General features: G+C 42.8%; 1 protein-coding gene across 6 annotated transcripts; it reads right to left on the reverse strand.

Moving 5' to 3' along the window:
- Positions 1–150: 150 nt before the first annotated feature.
- Positions 151–25,142, reverse strand: reps1 (RALBP1 associated Eps domain containing 1). Of its 6 annotated transcripts, none has more exons than XM_080833018.1 (20): positions 24,397–25,142; positions 22,288–22,411; positions 20,926–21,122; positions 19,879–20,032; positions 19,589–19,650; positions 18,555–18,717; positions 18,358–18,421; positions 17,880–18,034; positions 17,511–17,632; positions 16,263–16,343; positions 15,063–15,150; positions 14,384–14,479; positions 14,153–14,225; positions 13,902–14,032; positions 9,973–10,040; positions 8,877–9,047; positions 5,460–5,549; positions 3,089–3,240; positions 2,535–2,640; positions 151–2,202 (listed from the first exon to the last, which is right to left on the reverse strand). In XM_080833018.1, the coding sequence occupies exons 1-20, from the start codon at positions 24,547–24,549 to the stop codon at positions 2,134–2,136; spliced, it is 2,319 nt and encodes a 772-aa protein (XP_080689144.1). In that variant the 5' UTR covers positions 24,550–25,142; the 3' UTR covers positions 151–2,133. The 6 variants fall into 6 exon arrangements, with proteins under 6 accessions (XP_080689144.1, XP_080689143.1, XP_080689142.1 ...); XM_080833017.1 differs by having other exon boundaries at positions 17,511–17,629; positions 19,526–19,650; XM_080833016.1 differs by having other exon boundaries at positions 9,973–10,037; positions 19,526–19,650.
- Between the last annotated feature and the right edge of the window lie 5 nt (positions 25,143–25,147).

Consider the following 25,147-nt stretch of genomic DNA (forward strand, 5'->3'; position numbering starts at 1 on the left):
AACAAACATCAGCCAAAGGGTCAGTTAATAAAGTCTGGTGGACGACTCCACTGAAATATGTCATTCCAAGTGGGATGAATCGACACAAAGCACAATTCCATCTCTTGTGCATCAGGATTATACTAATGACAAAGGAAGAGAGAGCAGCCATTAAAATATTGTGCCATTTTTATTTTGTGTAAAAATCACACAGTTGCTAGTTCATTCTGCAGAGATAGGTCCATGCAGTTAAACATCTATGATCCCACCGCCATAATATAAGCAATTAAATATAATATTTTTTGTTGCTGTTAGTCAGCAATTAATGCAAATTTACATATGAGATCAAAAGGTGTGTATCATATACAATATACAACAGGCCCCTTTATTACAGTACAACAGACCAGACAGCAGGGAAGAAGGCTCACCGTGGTTCATAGGGAATGGATTGGGGAGGGAGGGGAAGTTGGTTAAAGGTAGAGACAGGGTGTTTTTTTCTTTTCTTGCTTATGTTAACACCTATGGCCAGCCAAGACAATAGTCCTGCCTCTTGAATAAAGTGAACACCTGAACGTAGGAGTAAGGCTTTGAGGACTGGCGAAGAAACAAATGAAAAAATTAATAAAATAACAAAATTATAAACAGGCACTTCAAAGAAACGAACAAACAAAAAGAAGGGGACAGTAATACAAATCTATGAAACACAAAATGTCATACTAGTTAGATAAAGTACAAAATAAAGTGGTTTGCCATTTATTTTTTTTACGTTTGCTTTTAAGAGCTTTTTTTTTTTTAATACTAGGTAAGAGCATTAACAATAGACAGTTAAAAATAATGTTAGGGTGAAAAACAAAAAGACAAAACAGAACAGGAAAAAAAGTGAAAGCTTGAAAAGCCAAAAGGGAGAAAAAAAGTGCAGTCGTTCAGTCGTTTCAGGTCTCACCACTTTGACTACAGGTACTGTCTGTTCACAGGGGGGGGCACATTGTTTTTTGGGTACGGGCTGAGTCTCTGATAATGTACCATGCAAAAGAAGGCAGCGTTTCCCATGAGCAGGTATGGAGGGAGGAGGATGATGAAGTGGGTCAGAGTGGTGGACATCAGGTAAAGGACTGTACAAGAGGGCTACACCCTTTGTAACATCACAGATAGTACTTGGGGGGGTAAAAAAAAAATACATATATTTATCGGAAGCAGAGTTCTGTTGTGGGATTCCGTACACATTAATTGCTACCTCTTGAACACTCACACATAAACACACACACACTAACTCACACGCATAAGCGAAACACGGCCCCCTTTGAAGTCAATGACTCTGTATGAAGGACGGTGAGACAATGAAAGATGGCCTGCCACAATCAGTCTCCCGCCTCATGCCTTCGGCTCCCAACAGCCTCTCCTCTCAGTCAGAGAATTGAACCAAATCAGACTAGTATCCATTACCCCTTACTAACTGCTGATCCGATTTGAGCCCATTAGACTATGCCTGTAAGTTAAACTCAACCCGTTTATGAGAGAGATAAAAAAAAAAAAAACAACGGAACCCCCACCCAGGTGAGTCCCCATTAGTTGTGATTATCCTTCCTCACCCTGGGTCAGTCAAAAGATCTCACAAGATCGCTCAGTCCCAAGACCTTTGCCACAGCTCCACTCTTGCTAACCCAACGTACCCCAAGGAATCATGGTACAAAAATCACAGTTTTCTCGCCCCTCTCTCAAGCTACCCAGCAAAAAGCCGTTTAGGGAGGCCTTCTAGGCTGTGGTGCAGGCACCGAGAGGATGGACGTCTACCACAATGACGGGTCGTGGCATTGAATATTCGTCTCATGAAAGTGCCAAAATGTGTAACATTCCTACCCTTCAAAAGCCGCCTGAGATGCCATGCTCGTGGTGATTGTATGCGTTAGCTTTCTCCCAGATGCAATGTTTGTCGTTCACACGCGACACCACAACACCTATATGTCTTTGTATAGATGTATATGCTGAGTAAGGTGTTTGTCTTTTCATATACACACACACACACACACACGCGCGCGCGCACACATACAAACACAGACACACACAGCGGAGATGGGGGTGAACATGTGCATCCTGCTGGAGGTTCTGTCTGACCCTTCATCACTTCTTGTGGATTGTTCCAGAAAAACAAACGGGTTACAAATGGGAAAATGGTCTCAGCTGCTCCAGCTGAACTTCCAAAGATATTCTCTCTTCCAGCAAGTCCTGCACAAAAGGTCAAAGCCAAGAAAACAAGCATTTGTGATGACATCAGTTTCATTAAAAACCCAAACACCCAAAGGGACCCCCCTGCTAATGTTTATTTGTTTATTTATTGGATCCCCATTAGCTGGGGCAGACACCCCCGCTATTCTTCCTGGGGTCCTTCTTAAATAAGAAATCATTCCATAAAACATGAAACAAATACAACATCAATTAAAATAGAAAACTATGTAGAATGAACTTAGCTACAACAAACATGAGTGGTTCCACTCCATTAAACCCTCCCCTTGGCTGTGTTGTATCCTCTTTTGCCTGAAAGGTAGGAGGTGCTGTACCTTTAGCTGCTGTTGAAGCTCACTGTTGAGTCTGGCCAGGACTGTATTTGTCTCCTTATTTCTTCTAATGGAAGCTTGAATGGCCTTTTTATCTTTACCGACAGACCTGCAACCGAGACAGAAACAGAAGTATGAGCTCAGTTCATGTGCACTGACGTAACAGCAGCGTTGGCCAGAGCGCAGGCAACAGCAAGGCTACGGCATATACTCCCAAAAGTCAACCCTTGTAAATCCTTGTAAAAATGGTTTCCTTTCATCTGTATACTGGCAAGTTGGATAAGACCTAAACGTTTCAGATAAAAGATCACGCTGAAATCTAACGCCATGCTGGGGAACTCAAATGTGGGGAGGGGCAAGGTTGTGGACAATTTCGTTAAAACATTAAAAGTGATTTTCAACAAATCAACTTACTAAAACGTTTATTTGTACCTTTACAGGTTTAATAACACTTAGCAAAACAACAAAGAACCATGGTTGGTTAGACAGTCCATGCATGTCTTAGCCAGAGAACCCCTCACGGTTTTGGACTGGTTGTGTGGGGCACTGGGCCGTACCGTGGAATGGAAGGCTGCGTGGCGAGGACAGCAGCGATGACATTGGACTTCGGGGGGGCCTCCTCCACCTCAGGCCTCAACTCGTCCTCTGACTTCAGTCTCCGGCGCACAGGCTTGGGCGGAGGGGCCAGGGGCCCGCTGGCTCCTTTGGCCTGAGAGGACAAAAGAAGCAAATTAACTTACTGCTTTTTATTAGGTCATTAAAATGGCTCCAGCTGTTCAGATTGTGATGCACTGTCCTGATCAAAATCATTATGGTGTATATATCTTCACACTGTACCAGACATAGTATTATAACAACTGTGTGAATCTTCTTCTGGGATAGTTTTTGAAACTGAGCTCATGACCTTTTCCATTGCCCTATAGTTTTTCCTTGTCCTTTCTCTGGTTGTCACAACCTTAAAAACAATGAGCCACACTTCCCCCAGAACCTATGCTATTAAGGAATCTGACATCTTTAGTCACTGAAGCCGTTTAGACGGGACATAAAAATGTGGACAGATGGGCACAGTGATTAGGGCAGCTATATTTTATACAAGGCACCAATAATGCTGAGGTCATGAATTTAATGTCCAAACAGCAGATGACTATAAAACACAACAAAATGCTTACTATGTTCTTTGAATATACTTTGCAACAGCTTGCTTTGCAACACTTGGCATTTCATTTGGCAAAACTGGGTTCTGGGAAACAGACTGAATGTTGACTGGGGCGAGGCACGGGCCAACTGGACTGGCAAAAACCTCTGTGGTTTTACCGGAGAGATCAGTTAGAGCAGTGGTTCTCAACCTTTTTTCAGTATTGTACCCCCTGTGAAATATTTTTTCAGCCAAGTACCCCCTAACCAGCGCAAAGCATTTTTGATTGAAAATTTTTTTATACACAGCGCTATGCCATCATTGTCTGATTTATTAAACTGTCAGCACTGAAGATTGAACATTGAATATTGTTGTATTGAACTGAGTGCGTTTGCAATTACATTTTAGTAAGAAACTTGTGCTTGTGCTTCGCTGAAAATCTTTGTCAGTCTTGGTGGCAAGGAGGCAACTGCTGAGATCAAGCTCTTCTCCAGGCACAGTCTGTTTCTCTGCTTTGTTTTGATCACAGTCATTCCAGAGGAGGAGGCCTCACATAAATATGTGGAGACACAGAGTAGTAGCTGCTCCAAAGCTTTCTCTCCCAGGTCAGGGTGCTCCTGCTTCACACACATCCAAAACTGTGTGAGTGTGGATGTGGCAAACTTCATCTGGAGTCCACGGTCAGATGACACTTCCATGAGTGTTTCCTGATTAGTGACAGAGCTTCCACATGTTTCGGACAAGAGAAATGGGGTTTTCACCCAATCCAGCTGTGTAGATTTCTCCTCCATGTCAGGAAAGTAGGAAATTGAAAATTAAAAAATGTAATCAAATTGGTCTAATGTCCCACGATGACCAACTGGACTGGAGCTCTGTCCACATTCCCACTAGAGAGAAAATCATCCATCTGCACCAAAGCAGGTAAAATCCCCCTGTGCAGAGGCTCTTCTCCACAGCTCTGCTTTCTTCAGGAAGCCTCCCACCTTGTCATACAGGTTTAAAATGCTGATGTCCTTTCCCTGCAGACATATTCAGTTCGTTCAGTTTGCTGAATATATCTGCCAGATAGCACATATTTGCAAGCCAGTCTGTGTGGCATTGGGGGATCTGTGCTCAATCAGAAAGGTCTGTACTTCAGATCGTAATTCCAACAGCCGTTTGAGTATTCTCCCTCGAGAGAGCCAACGCACTTCTGTGTGCAGCAGCAGTTGTGTGTGTTCAGCTCCCATGTTTTTGCGGAAAAAAATCGCGCTTATTATACAGTTACTTGCCAAAACGATAGAAGACATTCCTCCAGAATACCTCTTTTGAATGAGTTTGTTGCCATTTCGTGATTTCCACTAAGAAAAAATAGTTCTGCACGCAAATGCTGAGCAATCCACCTTCTGACTTCAAGTTTCAATGACCTTCCGTTACGTTTACTACGTTAACTACGTTACTTGCGGAATGATATGCAAGGTGAATTAGAAGCAAAAAACCCGTTGCCAATGACAGCGGTGATAAACTTTCCGCAGCAGTTAATATCTAGGAATTACAAACCTGCGAACGCAGACATTTAACCCACATATGGCCCATACAAATCAACGTACATTTTGGAACATTCTGAAGAGCCGTATAATAAGTATTTTTAAATGATTTTTGAATGGAGGCTTATTTTAAATATATCTTTTTAAAAATCTCAAGTACCCCCTGGACTACCTTCACGTACCCCCAGGGGTACGCGGACCCCCGGTTGAGAACCACTGAGTTAGAGTGTAAATCAAGGGGAACTGTCAGAGGCGGCCACTACTCACAGAGTTCACAGTAGCGGCGGCTCTTTCTTCACTTTGCCCGTCGGATTTCAACGTCCTCAAGGGACCTGCTGCCTCTCCAGCTTTCTCCACCTGTGCATAGGAAACAGACCTGTGAGATCACACCGCCACAATATCCCGTAAGAAAACATCAGATCAAAATGGTGCCCCCCCAGAGTAATACCAACAATTCTTTGGTAATGGTATTATCTTGTAAAAGTATTATAAGCGTTTTTTATTACAACATTTTTTATCATCAAAACATTTTTTACCACATTTTTATGTATGTGTGTATGTGACTATATTGCCTCAAATTAGCAGGCATCCATCGGCCTTAGCCCAATGCGCCCATAGTGGAACTGTTTTGCTGTCCAAACTATTTGTTTTCCTTGAGCACTCTAGTCAATAGGCCCTAATACATGTGCCAATGTGATCAGAACAGTTTATCGTATCGTATTCGCGTGTAGGTGTGAAAATTTTCAAGGGAAACGGCTCTTGTCATTACGTGTTTACATGTGCAAAATGTGAAGCGTTTACATTGCCTCGGGCATGCGCAAAGACCACGGAGATGTGCTCCCACCTGGTTTGTTTACTAACAACATCAACATGGATCTGCTACGTGCACAGGCAGTGTAGTGGCTTAAAGTTCCCTTCTTTCTATCAGCATATAGTTCTTAATATTTTCTTTGAATAACCACTCCCAGATGGAAAGAAAACGAGCCTACGCGTGGATGTGTTTCAACAACGGTAGAAAACTGTATTTGCTCCGTCTTTTACTGAACTCATAATTATTTGACAGTGGTATTAGTTACAGTTGAGACACCCGAAATAACTTGCATGCGCAGCAATCCTGAGACGTGATTTTTAGTTTGCACATGAATACTAACGTCTTCTTTGATCCCAGGAAATTTGAGCACACAACCCATCTCCCTTACGGAGATATTGGCGAAAGTTGTTTTACCTACTTCATTGCAAACGTCTAGTTTTGCAAATGTGTCTAGTTTTTGTGCAGTAGTGAATAGAGTCTCAGTCTTCTACACCATACATAGCATATCATGTTTGTAGAAAATGATTAAGGTGAAACAAATGGCAATAAGCATATTTAAATTAAATGATTCACATTGCAAGTAAAATGGTGCGGCTGGAGCAGATACAGGGAGGGACAACGGTGCAACGGTGCGGAGCATTTTACTCCCTCGCATTCTCTCTACAAACTTCCATATAGACGCGGGATCAGCAGAGGAAAATCTACTTTCCTTTTGGGACAAACCAGGCCAGTCGTTCCCACGACTACAGCACCTTGCAAAACGAATTATATGCGTTCCAGCAACAAGTGCTGCGAGTGAGCGCTCCTTCAGTGCAGCAGGGCGCGTTATAAAAGCCAGGCGCTCTCGCCTGAATCCTGACACTGTAGATGCTATTTTATTCCTGCATAGTGCTAAGACAAATTCTAAATAGAACGAAGGTTAGGCATATCAGCAGAGGTATATTTTGGTTACATTAGGACACACACACACACACACACACACACACTAACGGAAGCAAAAAAGGTTTTAATTAAGTGACGATCCCTCAAATGTCGCGTCTCCCGCAAACCTGCAAGCTATGAGTCAGCTGTCAGTATTGGAAGAACCCTTAACGTCTCGAAGATGAAACTGCCTGGGTTATTTTGTTTCGTTAGGCTATTAGTTATATTTTAAAACAGCCAGTCATTGTAGCCTACCACTCGTGGAATAAGGAATTTCAAAGAGATGGAGTGATTTGACTCAGAAGTGACATTGGGCATTGGCAGCGCGAGATTTTCAGAACAAGTTCAACTTTTAGTTCAGTAACATCAACAGCTAAGAAAGAAGGTAAGAAAAATAGTCTGAAAACTTTGATTTGCAAGGGAAGCAGGCAAGTGTTGGGGTTGTTACAGTATATAGCCTACAATGTGGTGAAATTTCGGAATAAATAGGCTCCAGTGGCGTTTCCTAAATATGCTTTCTTTCATTTTGCAAAAAACAGTAGGCTATATTACCATATTAAAATGGTGCACCAAATTGCGTTTGATTACTGATAAAAAATTGTAGGCCTACTAGCCTATTGGATCAGTCTCCTTTCAAGAACAGGCAAGAACTTTCTAGCCTCTAACTTTCTAGCCTCCTGTCACCGTCTCCCCCAGTCACGCACTGACTCCCCCATGACACATCGGCCTGATTTGACACGCCCTTTTCTGAGCCGAATGATCGTGGTAAACCACCTCTCTCGAAAGGCTCAGACGATCGGCGGAAAAACGAACAGTTCACATCTAGACCCCTTATACATGAGGCAATTGTAACACGTTCGCGAGTTTCTATCGGTGCAGACGCGATGTAACAGCTTTACATTGACAAATGTATAAGGGGCTAATGTCTGCATTGTTTCTGGTCTGGGCCTACACCTGCTCCTTTCCGTTGGGAACTCATTTTGTTTAAATTCCCTCCAGACGGCACAAAGACTCTGATGGCCTACAGCACGTACATTTATGTTGCTCAGAAATCCTTGTACCCACTTTGGTGAAACTTGGCTTGGTCTGCCCTAGGCCGATGCCAAAATGATGACTTTTGCTGCACTAGTTTAACGCATGCAGCTAAAACCAAAAGGGCACTCTGAAGTGCTTGTGCCAATTCATACGGCTCTGGGCACAAAGGCTTCTCTGTCTAAGAGGGCGCAAGGCACTGCGTGGGGCCATTTAGGAACTTTCCTAGCCAGCCCAGTCCAATGGTTTTGCAACACCAGCCTGTGAGGTCATGCAAGAGTGTCCATATTATTTAAAATCAACATCTTTATATGGAGTGAACAGGGGTAATGTAAGGAGGACATTTAAGATAAGATGAGTTTTACTGTGATACTTTGACTTAACTGTTTTATCAGTATGGGTAGATGCATCTGTTTAACGGTGACCAAATAAAAGTCATGTATTCAGTCAAAGTGAATGGAAGGCACTCTGGAACTTGTCCCAAGTGTGTGTGTGTGTGTGTGTGTGTGTGAGAATATGAAATGGAGCTCACAAGCAGAGCAGAATATTTGTTTGTTTGTGTGTGTGTGTGTGTGTGTGTGTGTGTGTGTGTGTGTGTGTGTGTGTGTGTGTGTGTGTGTGTGTGTGTGTGTTCGTATCCGGTCCAACAGAATTTCTGGGATAAAGTTTAATCTCTTTGGAATTCAAGACACAGACCCCACTTGACCTGGCTGGACATGTTCTATTAAACACCTCTATCATGTCAGTGTGTATTCATCCACTTGTATGTGTGTGTGTGTAACGGTCGTGTGGGTGGTGTGTGTGGCTGACTGTAATTGTGTTGTGTGTGTGTGTGTGTCTGTGTGTCACTGTGTTGTGTGTGTGTGTGTGTAGCTCTGTCCCCCTTGTTCCTCTGTATGCGAGATGGGATTTGGGCCTACCTGTGCGTTTTCTGCGTGTTTCTCAGCGTCCTCAGTGGGCTGTTCAGCGAAGGCCTGGAACTGGCTGAAGTCGGCAAAGTTGGGCTGCTCGGGGATCTGTTGGGGGGACGTGCTGCAGAGGGCCGGCAGACTGTCGCCCTCTACTGGACGATGACTGTGAGGACCAGCAGCCTGAAGGCACAGAACGGGGAAACAGGGAGAGAAATAAGCAAATGCAAATCCAGAAAAGCTATTCCAACAAAGCCATCCAGTATTAACTGCTGCATGGGGGGGGGAGAGAGAGAGAGAGAGAGAGAGAGAGAGAGAGAGAGATAAACAGCTTAATTTGTAAAAGCAATTCACCACCAATAATGGCATCATCAAATGGCCATTATACCTGATCATTAAAGTCCACTTTCAATTTAATGGATAATGTGTTGTTTCGTTTCCAAACATTTTCTATTAACAATCCATCCCTGGTTTAGTCTGGGAAGTCCCGCCCCACTTCTTCCGGCCAAATTGATTTTGCCTCAGAACTGGGTCTGGCCAAGTTTGCATACCCGTTCATTTCAAGATTTACAGAATCCTTGGAGCCAATCACAAACTGGCTTTTGGCTACCTGGCGCGCCATTGGCGGATTTAAACTTACCACGGCTACGTTACAAAATCTACTGCACGGAGAGTTTTTAAACATTGGACATGGTGGCCGCCGAAGCACCGCAAAACTTCGATAAGGCAAGTTTTCTTTGAAAACAGAACAGAAACTTGCCCTGGAACAATTCATACAGAAAAAATATGTGTTTGCTTTATTACCGATCGTTGTATCGTTGTATAGTATCGTTGGTCTGATTGGTTAAAGGACTGTCCAATCAGGTGGCTGAAGTGGAGCGCCGTTGAGAGTTGGCCAGACCAACTGAACAAATGGAATGCAGTGAAGGGGCAGGGAATTCCCAGACAATCCCTGGTTATGAAATATAGACAGAATGATCTGGCTGAGTTATGGCTGTGGTTGTGGTTTCGATGAGAGTTGTAGTTGCCCATTGCTGGGGCAGGCTGAGCCCTGGGCCTGGGGGATATGTCTGTGTTTGGGTTGATGACGGTGGGGTGGGTGTGGTACCTGCGTGGGCTGCGGCCTGGGAGGCACTGCTGGAGGGAACGCCACCACACCTGGCTGCTGCTGGCCTGCTGCAACGCATTACCCACATTACTTACATAACAACTACCAACGTGCCCCTTCAATAGACCCTTTAATGACCTACGTCATAAACGTTAAAGGCACCCAGTGCAACTTTATGTAAACATTCAATGAAAAATAAACATTCAATTTCTACTATTTTTTAGACGTAGTAAGTTTCAATAACGCCATACCATTACATATCGACATTCAAGGAGCAAAGATGAGAAGTCGTTGTGTGGTGAGAACTGATAGAAAATCGTAAACAACAACAATCACCGGTGGGGAGAAGCCATTTTTCCATTGACTGGAAGCCTGCTTTATTTATTGCAGGTTAAAAAAAATAAAGAAAATGGCGGCGATTGTTGTTGTTATCGATTTTCTATCAGTTCTCACCACACAACGACGTCTCATCTTTGCTGCTTGAATGTCGGTATGTAATGGTATGGAGTTATTGAAACTTACTACGTGTAAAAAAGACTAGAAATTGAATGTTTATTTTTAAGCCTCGAAAGTTGCACTGGGTGCCTTTAAGCGCACACATTATGGAGGCAAAAAAGCGGCAATTTTAGCCATAGTTAGTGACAGTGCAAGAGGATTTTGGAGAGATAAAGCTAAGGATTTCTTCGTCTCGGTTTCTTCGTTAAAAAAATGCCATCTTGTTGTGTTGTGGGATGCCAAAACAGGTCAGCTAAAAAAAAAGTTCTCAATTTCTACCGCATTCCTTCGGGAAAAAGACTGTTTAATGCAAACAGGCGTAGATTGTGGCTTCAAGCTATAAAACGAGTGGACTGGACTGAAGACATCATTAAAAATGCACACATATGTGGGTCACATTTTAAATCCGGTAAGTGAATTTTGTGTTAGCTGACTTGAAATTGTGTTAGTTAAATCTGAGATAACTTAGTTGGCCAAAACAGCTCCCTAGATAGCTAATGTTATCCATATCTAACTTATATTAGCCTTGCAATTTTAGGTTAACTTAACGTTAACGATATCTAACCATTAACGTTAGCTAACCGTTAATGTTAGCTAGTTCATAGTACATTCATCTATTCATTTCATACAATGATACAATGATCGAGGGGTTGAGTCTGTGCTTAATTTACTCTTAGGAGAAGCCTCAATTAACTACGAAAGCCCCGACATTGTCCCTTCGCCAGAGACCTGAAGCTAAATTGGAGAGGTAAGGCGTGTTAGCTCTTGATAAGTTAGCAGCCAACAGTGCCTGCAACCTAGAGCAGATGATGTTAACTTATGGCATCAAAGCTAGCTATCCAAGGTAACATCGCCTGCTCTGTATTGCAAGCTTTGAGAGAAATGGCAGTCAGTAGTTACCTCTATTATGTGCAATCTAATCTTACAGATTTTCAAAGGAATAAACTGCTATCTGAGAGATCTGTTAAATCACCTTCCCTATTGACTACAGATCTTTGCCCTGGTGAGAACACCCTTTTCAATTCAATCAAACATGTAAAATGTACTTGTGCTACTCATTATTTGTGTTTGTGTTGTCAGTAAAACTTATAATTCCTGTCTTCACATTAATGTCTTACAGTTGAAGATGAGCCCCATTGGAAGAGGATGCCATGTGCCCAAAGAAAGATTATGACAATCTGAGGCACATGTATGAACAGATTCAGGTTGAATATGTGAGCCTGCACCAAGAGTTTGGTGAAATCCAAGATGAAAACAAGAAGCTAATAGAAGAGCTTCAGAACAACAAGTATTCTTACCACTCAGTCAGAAATAACAGTGTACAGTTTCTTTTTCTCTCAGGAATAACTACTATAATCTTTGACTGGTTATTGAAAAAACTAAAAGGCAATGTAGAAAAGTTTACTGAAATACGTACCCTGGGAGATCACCTACTGATTGTGCTTATGAAACTATATTGGGTCTCACTAACACTGACATAGCATTTAGGTTTAAAGTATCGAACAGCACAATATCATGCATTTTGAGAACCTGGTTACCTTCTATGGCTAAAGTGTTGAAACCACTTATAAAGTGGCCAAGTCAGACTGCTGTTTTAAAGAACATGCCCAAAAGTGCACAGAGATTTTTATTGACAGACCTAGTAACTTGACTGCCCAGGCCCAGACATGGTCTACATATAAACACCACAATACAGTTAAGTATTTAGTTGGCATTACACCCGCCGGGGCCATATCCTTTCTATCCCCAGGTTTGGGTGGCCGGGTGTCAGACAAGCAGATTACCAATCAATGGGATTTTTAGATATTTTGGAGCCTACAGATGACATTTTAGCTGATAGGGGCTTTTTAATTAGAGAAGAGCTTGCCGCGTATGGTGCCACCCTGCTTAGTCCAAATTTCACCAAAGGAAAAAGACAACTACCAGCTAATGAGGTTGACACATCAAGACAACTTTCACTTGTAAGAATTCACATAGAAAGAGTTATTGGCCGGTGGAAGAATTTTAAAATCTTACAATCGGTCATTCCAGTGTCACAAGTTGACCTCCTAGATGATATAGTGAATGTGTGTGGTGCCCTCACAAATCTTTGCAAGTCTGTTGTTTCCAAATGATATAAAATGTACTGTGTTTGCTGATAAATGTAATCCACAAATGATATTCAGACAAATAAATGACTATGTGCTATACTGTCTTTATTAAATTAAAACTATTTGAACCTTGTCTTAAGCTCATGCTTTTTTACCTCTTTCACTGCTTTCTTTAAATTTGCACACAGCCGTAGTGGAAGTGGCTGTCACATTGGACACAGTGAATCATTTTACCATAGTCTGGCTTTTCACACTGTATGCAGGCTTGTGTTGTTTTACATGCTCCTGATGTACAAGATGCCCTCTCTGTCCTCCCCATCCTAACATAGAGCTCAATCTTTAACAGCACTGCTGCTGCATGGCTGCAACAAGACCCTATAGCCTGCAATGTCAGATAAAAAAAATGGTATAAGACAAAAACGAGTATACTAAATGTGGCTATCATAACAAATATAAGTTGTATTGTAGCATAAATAAGAGTTACAAGGCTTTTATTGTTAGATGCCAAATAGCCTGGAAAATGTTTGAAACCTCAAGAATAGGTTTGGGCTTGGACGTACAGGAGACTTAAAAGAGTAAATATTAGCGGGGGGGGGGGGGGGCGCTTCTCACCCCTCATTCGCTAACATTACAGTTGTGTCTCCTGGTTGCAATTGGTTATGTAGTTCCTACACGTAAACCTTGACGATGAAATGTTTATGATAAGGTCGACTTACTCTGCCATGCATGTGCAATTTAACGTGAAGCGGTAGCGTTGGTGGGTTTGTTGATAAAAACACATGGTTTATACATTATTGTCTTTGTTCCTTGTCATTGGCTTGGTAGCACCTCAGCACCGCCATTGAGGTCGCAGTACTTAATATCCTGGAGTGGACATGCCCGCAGACAACGTAGTTATAGGCATGGAGTGACTTGAATGATCGTAATGTATCTTTTGTGTAAACACTGGGTTTTTCTATTAAGTATGTATAAATATCTGTCCATTTTGATGGGTCAACTATCCAATCCGTGATCGAATATGGATCGGGAAGTTGGATTCCATAACTTAATGTCAATTTATTAACGTAACTTCCGAGATCATTAGGATAAAGCGAACGCAGGTATGAACTTAAGCCATTTCTTTTGCCCCCAGAATGCGTGCGCAACCTAGAACGCTGAGCATTGTTTACCAACGGCGAAAGGGTCTATATCATCACTGTGTGGGTGTGGAAATGTGTTTACATGCAGAGTATAGAGTGCTTATGTTATTACTTTTAGATTTTCCTCTTGATTTTAAGGTTATCCCATGAGAACGAGACAGAAACATATCGATTCAACACTACAAAACCAAGGCTGCTGGAGCACCTGAGGTCACGGCGGCGAAGTTTCGGTTCATGTCTAGTGAGGAGGAGCGGGAGTGAGAGGCGTGGGGTCTGGGGGGAGGCGGAGGGGGGGCCACGACCTTCAGCCCCTCAGGAGATGTACCTGAATGAGACCTGCAGCCCAATAACAAATATTCCATCACATCACCACAATCAACTCAGACTTATGATTCAATCAATATATGATTTAGGCTCTGCATGTATTGGCTGGTCTGAGAGAGACATGGGACCCACCTCTGACGCGTTACAACACTGGCCATTGGTTCTTGGTCTGACGTATATGAATCTGAACTACTATAGCCGTCACCTGGGGGAGGGAAAATGTTTTTTGTGGAAAATGCTTCAGACTGTAAAGTATTTTATATAAACACTGTCCCGCATAACAATAATTGAGATTTATGACTAAAAGGACAAGGATCACGGTAACTATAATCCATAAATTGAGTGAGAGGGACAGACACTTACCTACAGTGTTGCCAGGAAATTGAATAGAAGCTGGTAGTTTATTCTCCTCTGAGAGCTCAGGGGGTTGGGCCAGGAGAGGGCTGGTCGGATGCGTGTCTGAGAGGAGCACAACAGGGGTGTCTTACAAAACCAGCAACCATACCAAGATGACTATTCATTTTAAATCCAAATGTTTACCACTATTAGAAATGTAGATGTTATATATTCATCTACATGTGTATGCAGGTTTTATTCCTAAATTCAGAGTTGTATTTAAGAGAATTCCTTACTGATACAGACTGCAAAAAATAACTTAATAATTGACTTGAAGGCATTTAAGAGCACTTGAAAGGAGGGGATGAGAGGTTTTGAATGTATTGCCTACTGAAGAGGCACTGAACAAAATTGTAATTACTGACAAACCATTTCCTGTTCTTCCGAAGCAAGATACAAGTCCCTTGTAAGCTTTCAATTGGGCCATAAAACGCTAACAGGAAATGCTTATCTATTTATCAAACATACTCAAATATTTTAATGTGGAGGTATAAAGTCATAGAATCTGTAGGATGGGGAGAGACAGATAGAGAGGGGGACCAATAAAAAGAAAGAGATAGATGTGCTACACAACAGGAAGGAAAGAAAAACAGCCAGAGCAATCAGGTTTTCTAGAAGAAATGAGGAAAGGGAAGGGATCCTTTACCACTTCCTGCTCTCTTGAGCTCCATCTCCTGCATGTGGATCTTGCTGGGGGTCATGCGGATGGGGACGGGGTGGACTATGGCTGTATCCTGTGAGGCAACACAACAATCACTCCTCCGCTTGACTCACACCATCAGACAAGTAACAATACTAACGTCTGTACTTGAAGACTGAAGATAACTGTATATAATATCAGCAAAACTATATTCGGACTGGCTACATGAGAAATAAAACCAAACACCATTAAGGAAAAAGCCTCCCAACACAAAATGGCCTAATGATAACTGTAGGCCCCCAATAGTGCCGTCCTACCTTTCGTCTGCTTAAGTGACAATGAGATCTAGCATGTTCTTGACATCTACAGAGGATTTTTGTATGATCAAAGCCTTTTGACATAACCACATTTTAAATGAATGACTCTTTACTCTCAACAGTTTTGCCGCTGGTATATCGACATATTGGCCACCTTTGACACTTAACAGTGCATATCGTTATTGGCCTCCTCACATGAATGTTGCTAAAATTTGTCCAAAAGCGCACTCTTGTGTTCATGCTCTCTTGTGTTAAGTATAACAGGTTTACTTGCATACATAGTTAAAATAGGGCTATTTATAATGTTTTCTTTATTTCTATAACCTAAAGTACATTGTTGTTGCAACAGCCAAATATGCTAAATGAATATTGGCAAAATATCAGTTGTCAACTATACTAAGGAATGAGATCTTGACATCGGTGTTGGCCCTTGCACAGTCGGCCTCTAAGTTATGTTATGTAATTGAAAGGGGAGAGAACAGCATGGCAGAATAATCCATAAAAGCTAGGCAAGCAAAAACATACAAATAAATAAAATAAAAAATTACAGTAATGCCGTTTTGGCGACGGCTGGCTATCAAAACATGCAGTTTTTTTTCTCCCAAGAAAGAAAAGGAATATAGAGTGAGATAACAAGAGAGAGCAAGAGAATGAGAGAGAGAAGGAGTATGAGAGAGAAAGAAAGAAAGAAAGAAAGAGAGAAAGCGCAACGGAGGGAGAGAGTGTGTGTGAGTGAGAAAGAGAGAGAGAGAGAGAGAGAGAGAGAAAGGAGAGAGAGAGAGAGATCAGATCAGAGGAGAGAAGTTGAAGGGAGAAAGGCAGCTGGCTGGGTGGAGGTTAATTAAATCATTAATCACCAGAGAGACGCACTACTAGGTGATTGACTTACAGGGTCAGCTGGTGCAATGTTAGAATCAAATTGGGTCAGAGTTTGTGAGCTGGACGAGCGCTCGCTAAAAGTCTCCCACTGCTGCGGAGAGACAGAGAGACAGACAGACAGAGAGAGAGAGAGCAGAGAAGACAGTGTCAGCACTGTGGGGTTATAGCATCAATCTTCACCCTCCACCTTTCCCTTCATGATTGACTTCAATTGGAACAAATACAACAAAACCACTATTCCTGTCACCAGAGGCGAAGAATTCTATCCAGCAGTGTGAAGACACTCTAACACTGCCAACAAATGTTGAACACAACATGACACATTCCCTTACACAGAGAACAAGGCTGAACTGTGACGGTGGTGGACACCTTTCAAAATGTTCTAAAAGTTTTTTGTTTGTAGGAGCACTTGAGAGAATTTTAACTGAGGCGAGACAGGGCAAGAGCCGTTTTAAGGTCTGTCATGCCAATACGACTCCTGCGTGTCGCACTTTGATTTATATTGTGAAACAATTCATACAGATTAACCCTGTTGCTGGCAGCAAAAAAAAATTAATAAAAGGTATTTAAGAAAATACCAAAATGAGCGGTGTCTATTTTGAGAAAAGATTAAATGTTTTCATCTGAAAGCATGTTATTGCAGAAAAGTGAATTAGCTTTGGCTACACTACAGGAAAAATGTCTTATCATTGGAATTGTAACACAGCTCTTTTTTTTGTTCTAACACGAGTCTAACACTGTCCCGAACTGCAAACAGAACCAATTCAAAATCCACCCGTGTTTCTGATTTGTCTCTCGTTCATAAAACCTGCTAAACTGAACTAACACAATGATGGGGCATGTTTGAAAATAGACTGACTGAATATTAAAAAACCTGATCAGGAAAGTGCCTTTTGATAGCGGGCCTAGATCGGCACGACTCCACTCAAACAATGCAACTCTTTGACTCTGTTGTTCTTACCAACGCAGCAACTGCATTCCAAACAGAACGACAGGGTTTTTTCGATCCGCCTGAGAGGCTTTTTGGGCGAACAACAGCGTGTGCTTTGTGGGGCGGCCAAGACAAAAAGATGCTGCGTTTGGCTATGCCAGCTGGGGCTGAAGCAAGTCAAATTCTCTGAAAAACTATGTTGGTCTCTTTTTCCCCTACAGAGCTGCATATATTGACAAGTGATAAAAGCATATTGACATTCCCATTGAGATAGCATATGCATTGGCATGTTGGCAGGGACAAGGGTGGAGGGGGAAGGGGGCCAACCTCGTTGCTCTGGTTGATGTCTGGCCAGTTCTGGTTGAGGGAAGGCATGGAGGGGGACTTGTTGGGGGTGACCTCCACAGGTGAGCCGGAGTATACAACATCATGAGCAGCTTCCGTGACTTCTGAGGTAGATGAAGGTACACACACACACAGCAGATATTTTGCATTTTTGAATTTAAACAATGAATGCTTGACAAGTGCCTATTGAAATTAGGTGCTATGCTGAAACCATTTATCTGTTGCAATAATCAAAATGGCCATGAATAAATATGGGTGTGAAAATAATCTATATGACAACAAAACTGATACATTGGCTTGATATTGACACTTCTTTAATGGCAGCCTCTTGAGCTAGACAAAGTTTTGTACCGGCTGAGTCATCCAGGTCGATGAGCTTTGGCATGAGACTTTCTGGAAGCTTCTCGGGGAGGTCGTAACCGTTTTTCCGAGCAACCACCAGATGGAACGCAGCACAGAATTCGTCCAGTGTCAGGGCACCATCTTTATCGAAATCCGACAACTCCCTGGAGGACGAACAATAACACTTGAATTTACAATGAAAGGCAAAAAGGCCACCACCAACTACAGGCTAACCTCACCATCAACCAGAGTACCATGCGCTTTTCTGTAAGAACGTCAGCCCTGTTCACAAACACTATGCCCTAATCCCTAATTCTAAAACCAGGATGCAGTCGATTAGAAAAGCAAACAAGAACACACGCACAAAAAAACGTATGCCAATTCGTGATTATTATACTATTAAATGGCATGTGTATCAGACGACAACTGCAGGAGGCTGATTGAGAAGTACAAAAAAAAAAAAACGGACCATGAACTTAACACTCACCAAATATGAGACAATTCTAGAATAGGCAGCTTTGATTTTGTGAAAAACTCTTTAGCTGCAGAACCTAAAAGAGAAGTCAGAAACATATAGCACTGTTTACATTACCAAAACAAAAACCAGAGGCAGTTATACAAATGTGTCCTACAGCAGGGGTGGGGGGCATTAAGAAATGTATAGCTTGATGATTCTCGCCTTACCGGGAATGAACCCTGTGAGGTCTGGCTGGATGGTCTTGAACTGATTGATGTAATACTGTCTCTGTTCGTCCGTAATCTTCCAGGGGTCGTCATAGCCGCTGGTTTGTCTTTGGATCTCATTGGTTGCAGCCGAGGACGGCGCTGTCCGAATTGTTGTGCTCTCCTGAAGTGGTGGGGAAGGCAAAGGAGGTGATTGGTCAACAGGGCTTTCTTGGAGTAAGAAAGGGCGAAAGGTCATGAGTTAGGAAGAATATTAAAATCACAAGTGAGTGAGTGCATACTAAAAAGGTAAAAGATGTCAAATCTAAGTAAAGATTAAATGCAACGAGACACACACCAAACAGGCAACAGACACAGCTGAGAGAAAAGAAGGAAAAAGAAAATGTCCACAAACACACATCATGGAGCACATCTGACTGAACAGTGGGAGTGGGGCTGGGTAGTGTTGTGTGGCATGTCTGCTTAACTACCATCGCAAATCCACGCTCTGGAGGGACACAGAGCCTGGCTTGGGCTGGGTTCTATTCCACAGCAAGCAAGCTCACCGACATCTCTACCGCGTGCTTCAGTGGAACCTGACCGGCAACATCTAGGCCTAGAGTAAATATCTACATACTACAGATATGTTAAGCTTACTTAATGCCTTGACGTGTCTAGAGCTGCATTTCTCAATCCAGCACCTGAGGAAGTGCGGCAGCCTAGTTTAAAGCCTCTCCCTGCCATCGCACAAATCATCTGAGAACTATTTCAAATGCTCTCTCATATCTGCATGGGTCAATAGATGAAGAACGAGATGGAGGAGAGACTTAAAATATGCTGTGCTGAGGGGGGGTCCACCCACCCCCCCCCCTGGGAGCAGGTCTGAGAAACGTGGGCCCAGAGCGTATGGAGGAAGGCAGGAGGACTGAAGGCAGGAGTGAAGAGACTAGCCAGAAAGCTGGACAGGTCCACGGAAGCGTATGCTGCACTACCTTGATAGGCGAGGGGTGCATTGTTGGAAGTGTGCTGGAGGGAGGGGTATCTGTGAAACTGACCCAGGATTCCTGAACCGGAGGAGGGGAGTGGCCGGACCACATACCATCACCAGCCACGGGACCTTCATCAGGAGAGAGAGAGGGTGAAAATAAAGTAAAAAAAGGGAGTGGTAAATATCCTTAATATTTCCAGCAATTGGAGGAAATAAAGACAAATACATTGTTTATTTGATAGCTGATTCATTTTAAAGTAATTCATTACTTATTACCTCTCTCAGACTAGATTTACAGTATAGCCCACTAACAATGATGTGCAAGTGTGTCGTCTTTGATGAATTCTGGTCACCTACCTGATTGTGCTTCTCTAAAGTGTGGCCACGCGTTGCCCACCACTGGCTGCCTCTCCACATTTCCGCCGCTGGCCTGCCGCTTGTGCTTCCTCCAGGCTTGGGGCGACATCGGTGGGGACTGGTGGGGGGACACCACTGGAGATGTGGTGTCGGGCTGGGAGAGGGAAGAGAAAGATAGGAAGTGACAAGAAGGGACAAATGAAGGTCATTTAGATATTTATAAACGGCTACACACAAAAGCATTTACTACATCAGCTGTTGGAGTTCCCTAAAAGCAGCATGTTTTGGCATCTGTTTAATCAAACCAGACTGAATTCAGCAACGTCCTTGGTTAGTTTAAATCAAGTGTGTTTACGTGGTTGTGACAGGACAGAGACGAGTGCTTGATTACCCGAGTACCTTCAGCTTCACAAGTAAGGGTCGCTGTAATTCCCCATGTTAATTCAGATGTGACCAGGGAGAGAACATTTAGTGCAACAAAAGGCCTATGGCCACACGGACAAGATCGGCTACAATGTGCTGGCCCTTCACTTTGATGTTTGAAAGTGGACAGGAACTTCCTCACACTTCAATCTATCAATGCTAATGTGCTGAACTCATGAGGTGAAGACCGTCACTGGGCAGAGTCGTGTGTGTGGAACCAGTCACACACACACACACACACACACACACACACACACACACACACACACACACACACACACACACACACACACACACACACACACACACACACACACACACACACACACACACACACACACACACACACACACACACACACACACACACACACACACACAGGGTGACTGTTAAAGGCTGTAGGAAAGAGAAACTGCTGACTGGTGAGATGACAAAAATACTCTTTTGTTACGGTAGCGCGCACAATATCTTTGTTACACACCCTGTCCAGCCAAACCAAAAACTCAAGCCGATATATTCACAAATGTCCCCTTTTTCTCATTGACACACATAGCTATTGTGTGCCACCTACACACAGACACACTGTCGCATACACATAGAGCACAAAGCACAACCAATACTAACCTGTGGATCTGCTGCAGGCACCCCAGGCTGGATCACCTCGTGGGCCAGGGGGAGTTTCTTGGCCTGGCCTCGACCTGGGGGTCTGGGGAAGACTCCGGAGTAAGGCCCCTGGTTCTCGGAGTCTGGGTACATGGCCATGTGCCTGGTCTCCTGCTCGTTCTTGCCCATAACAAAGCGTGGCAAGGGCAAGTCCTTGACTAAGAACAGAACTTGGCATGAGGATACAAGCACAAACTTGTGGAGCTTTTGATGGCACAATTTATCTGACAGTGACTGCCCAAATAACAGATTGATTTTCTGATCAGTTTCTATCAATTACTGCTGATGAATCCAAAACGAGCAGGAAGGGTCAAAATGACAAAGCTTATTTCCACATGGGCGCCATGGGAGTGAGGCATATGAGGCATGAGTCAAAACAGACCACACTCAAAGAACCACATTACAGAATTGATAAATATCCAGACATTCAGCAAATGACCTGCCTGTACGCAGCATGACACTAGCATTAATAAGGTCATAAATTCAATATCCCATATCCCTGGAGCTAGAGAGCAGAATGATCATGAGTCATGTCAATTGCAAACGTCTGTTTTATGATTACATGTACATAAAACTGGACCAGACCACCTCTGAAAAAGTCTCTTTGAAACTAGCCTTGAAGAGAAGTGTGGACACATGAAAGAAAGACAATCTCCTACTGCACAGTTCAGACAAGTAAGCTTTCTAAAGTCATCTCTCCTCTCTTTCATTGAGACATGATTTCAAAACAATGTGATGCAACTACTCATCCCGCTTCAACAATATCAGCCCTCGAGGGCCTGGTCTGCAATTTCCTGTTGACTTTGTAAGAGAATAGAAACTCTTTCCAACCCTACCGAACTATCAGTATTTCCTGCCACTGCCAGCATATAGAAAAGCGCCTTGTATATTCGTCAGATTTGCTCTTCTCCACTATCTCTTAAGTGGTAACTTCCTGGAGGCATTGCATTTTCCAGTGAGCAAGAAGAGCTTACTGTGAGAACAATCGGGCACACAGAGGAAGTCCCAGACAGGTTGAGTTAAGTGTTAAGTGCCCACAACAATTTTGTAGTGACCATAGTTTAATGAGCCCCTTGTTCCCAGAATGGCCTACAATGCATCCAGTTCTATGAGGATGCATACAGTTTATCTCCTAATCCTGTTGTGGTTGGTTATGTAATCCCACCAGCTGGCACAATCATTTCATTTGCAACACGACCACCGGCTTTCTGGAAGTACAATGGCACAGCACCCCACGCTGGGGGGCAGGTAGGATTTGACCACGGCCAGAGCAAGGAGGTGAAGCTTGTTGAGGCCGTGCACGGCATGAACTTCAGCACATACCTGTGTTTAAGCTTTCCACTCGCAAAGGCAGTCCTGACTGGGCTATAGCGATGAGCTTTAGTGCAATGTAGAACTGACTCCTTCCAAAGTGCCCTAGACGCGTTGCACCACACTGCTCTGTGATCTGCAAGGAGTAAACAGGCATGATGGTTCAGAGCACGACTAGATGTGATGTTATAATGACAAACATGGGACAGGAGTGGCTGTTATTAGAGAGGGACAGAAAGGGCTAGGCAGAGAGCGAGAAACACAGAGAGGCTAATATATCAAAATTCTTCATTTCAAGTAATGTCATTCACTTGTATTCACAGATCATACAGAAATGGAGGAACTGGTAGGATTTGCACAGGGAAGTCTAGGCTCATTTTCTTTTCACCAACTGCAGTTAAGATGGGGAACATGCCCCCATCTGCACTTCCGTGCGCAAATGCCAGAGTGTAAATAAAGAATATAATTTTCAGATATACATATGGAAGGGGGATAAAAGATAGGGCTGCTGGCAGTCTTGCCATTCCAGATTATTTTATGATAAATGGTTATCATTCATTATAAAGTTGCGTAATTGAGTTAAACTAAGCATTGGGCAGAGCTGTTTTTTAAATGTAGACATATAAGCGGTCAGTGTATAGTCTTGGGTTTGGTAATAAGTCAAAATGCTTTCCAGAGAACGATTGCTGATTCAACACACAAAGAGACACACCCCTTTGCATCACATGTGCTCCAAACAGCACAAACTGATTCCTCTGCTTAAAAAATACCCATTTACATTCAGAAGTTGTAAAAGGACCATGGTTCATTACACAACTACACAAAAAAAAATACGATTTATAATTTATTTTTTCTTCTTTCATTGGTTGGTTTCTCTCTTTTCGTGTGCAGCTCAAGAACAGTGTCATATTAGGCTACTTAGCATATGGTATCGCACTTAACTCGCCACACAAATTTGAAATGTGTAGTTACTGTGGATTATGGCCTGTACTGATTAACAGCCGTTCACTCATCAGTGCTTTGTTTGGCTGTCATATCAATTATCCTATATTAAGCTATTTTGAAAAACACTAGATTAGCAAACAAAAAATTGTTAAACATTTGTTAAACACCTTCAGGTACGGTTGAGGAGGTAAACAACCCTGTTCGCCTGGTATTTTCCTACCCCCAATTTGTCGACGGCGAAGGTCCACCGCTGGACTCAGCTCCCAAGTATCATACATTTGCTAACAAGCTAACTATCCTTACTGGCTAGAGAAGGTTAACAAAATCACACGAGACAAAATGTTGCGTCTGCTGACAGCAAACATGAACCACGTCTCGGGCTGTTAATTAGAAAATATCCATGATTTTGTTGATTATGGAATTTCAAGCATAATGTTTTGAGTTATCAATTCAACAGCTGGATTGCTGTTGGAGTGAAGGCATGTTTGCTAAATTGCTAGGACATCTGGTTAGTAAGCTAAACAATCTAGGACAACTACAAAGGTAGCAAACAAAATCTATAATCTGTTACGTGTTGTATCGTGCGTTTAAAACAACATCTGAAATATTCTGTACAAAGGAAAGTTGATTTGGGGGAGACAAGGCATACCCTAAATGTACAGAGCAGTTAGCTGTCGAGCTAAGTTAGATATCCAGCTCGCTACGCTAAGCACCTCCAGTTGCGTGGCCATCTGGTTAGCTTTCCATCCTACCTAACTGGGGCTGGACACTAATTAGTTTGTCAAACCTGTACCCCAACGATTTAGCATCTTACATTTCTAGTAATCAAAGTTAACCATCATGTACTTATTCACCGGCTGGCTTACCATGCAAGTCTCAATTGAAACTTACAGTTTGTAATAAACGCAGTAGTAAAAACCACAAGTAAACTTATTAGCCAACTTAAAACTTAGCAGCAACCATTTAGCTATGTTTTTTTCTGACGTTATAGAGTAGGCAAAGTCAGCTGCAAAACGACACATGCAAACGTTCTGCTGGAGGGCGAAATACCACTCGGAATTAAAATACAGGGGATGACAAGAGAAATACACTGGTTAACTTACTCGAAACATTGTCGGTGCGTATGTTAACTAACTGGCAAGGTAAGTCAGAAATATGGCCAAGTTAATATCTTACCTGTAAAACCACATCACTGGGTAACTGGGCCGCCCGAAAAAGGTCAAGAACTTTGCCACTGGAAGCCACTTTTTTGGTGTTGTCCGTGTCACAGTAGATAAACAAATCTGAGTAATACTTCTGCTCCACATCACTCAGGGTTAAACTTTCCATTGTGGCATACAGACCTAACCAGCAAGCCCGCCGGCTAGCTCCAAACTCCCGTTTGCTAAACTTGCTAGCAATACAAGCTAGCCGACGCAGCTAGCTAGTTTATCAGAAAAAGGGCGACAAATAAAGGCGTCGTACGGATAGCTTAACCTATTGGAAAGATGTCCTTTTTGTCAGTATATACAAGCATTCGGAGACCAATGGAGAGGCTTAATGACCAACAATAACTATTTATATAACTCTATTTATCTGTACCATTCGGTTCACGTTACCGTTAGATTGCAAACGTCTCGCTGGTCAGGTATAGTCGTTAAATATTTCCTCCAGCTTTGGTAACGTTATATTAGCAAGGTACGTTAGCCAGTTAGCAGTAGCTTGTTAGCCAGGGGCTAGGAAAACTAGCCTCAAAGTCAGCCGCAAAATCCAACTCCCGTTTTTCACGGTGATGTGTAACTGCAAGCAAAAGTGCGCTTCCCTTTTCACTTCTCTGTATGGTCACAACATTGAGTTTCTTTGAAACAACCACGCTTTAATCCTTGTATGTGATGTCAAACATAAAGTTTCAGGATCTTTGGGCTCCTTCCTCTTACAGCCAACGCCG

Source organism: Sprattus sprattus (assembly GCF_963457725.1).
Source record: "Sprattus sprattus genome assembly, chromosome: 2".
NCBI classification, from domain to species: Eukaryota; Metazoa; Chordata; class Actinopteri; order Clupeiformes; family Clupeidae; genus Sprattus; species Sprattus sprattus.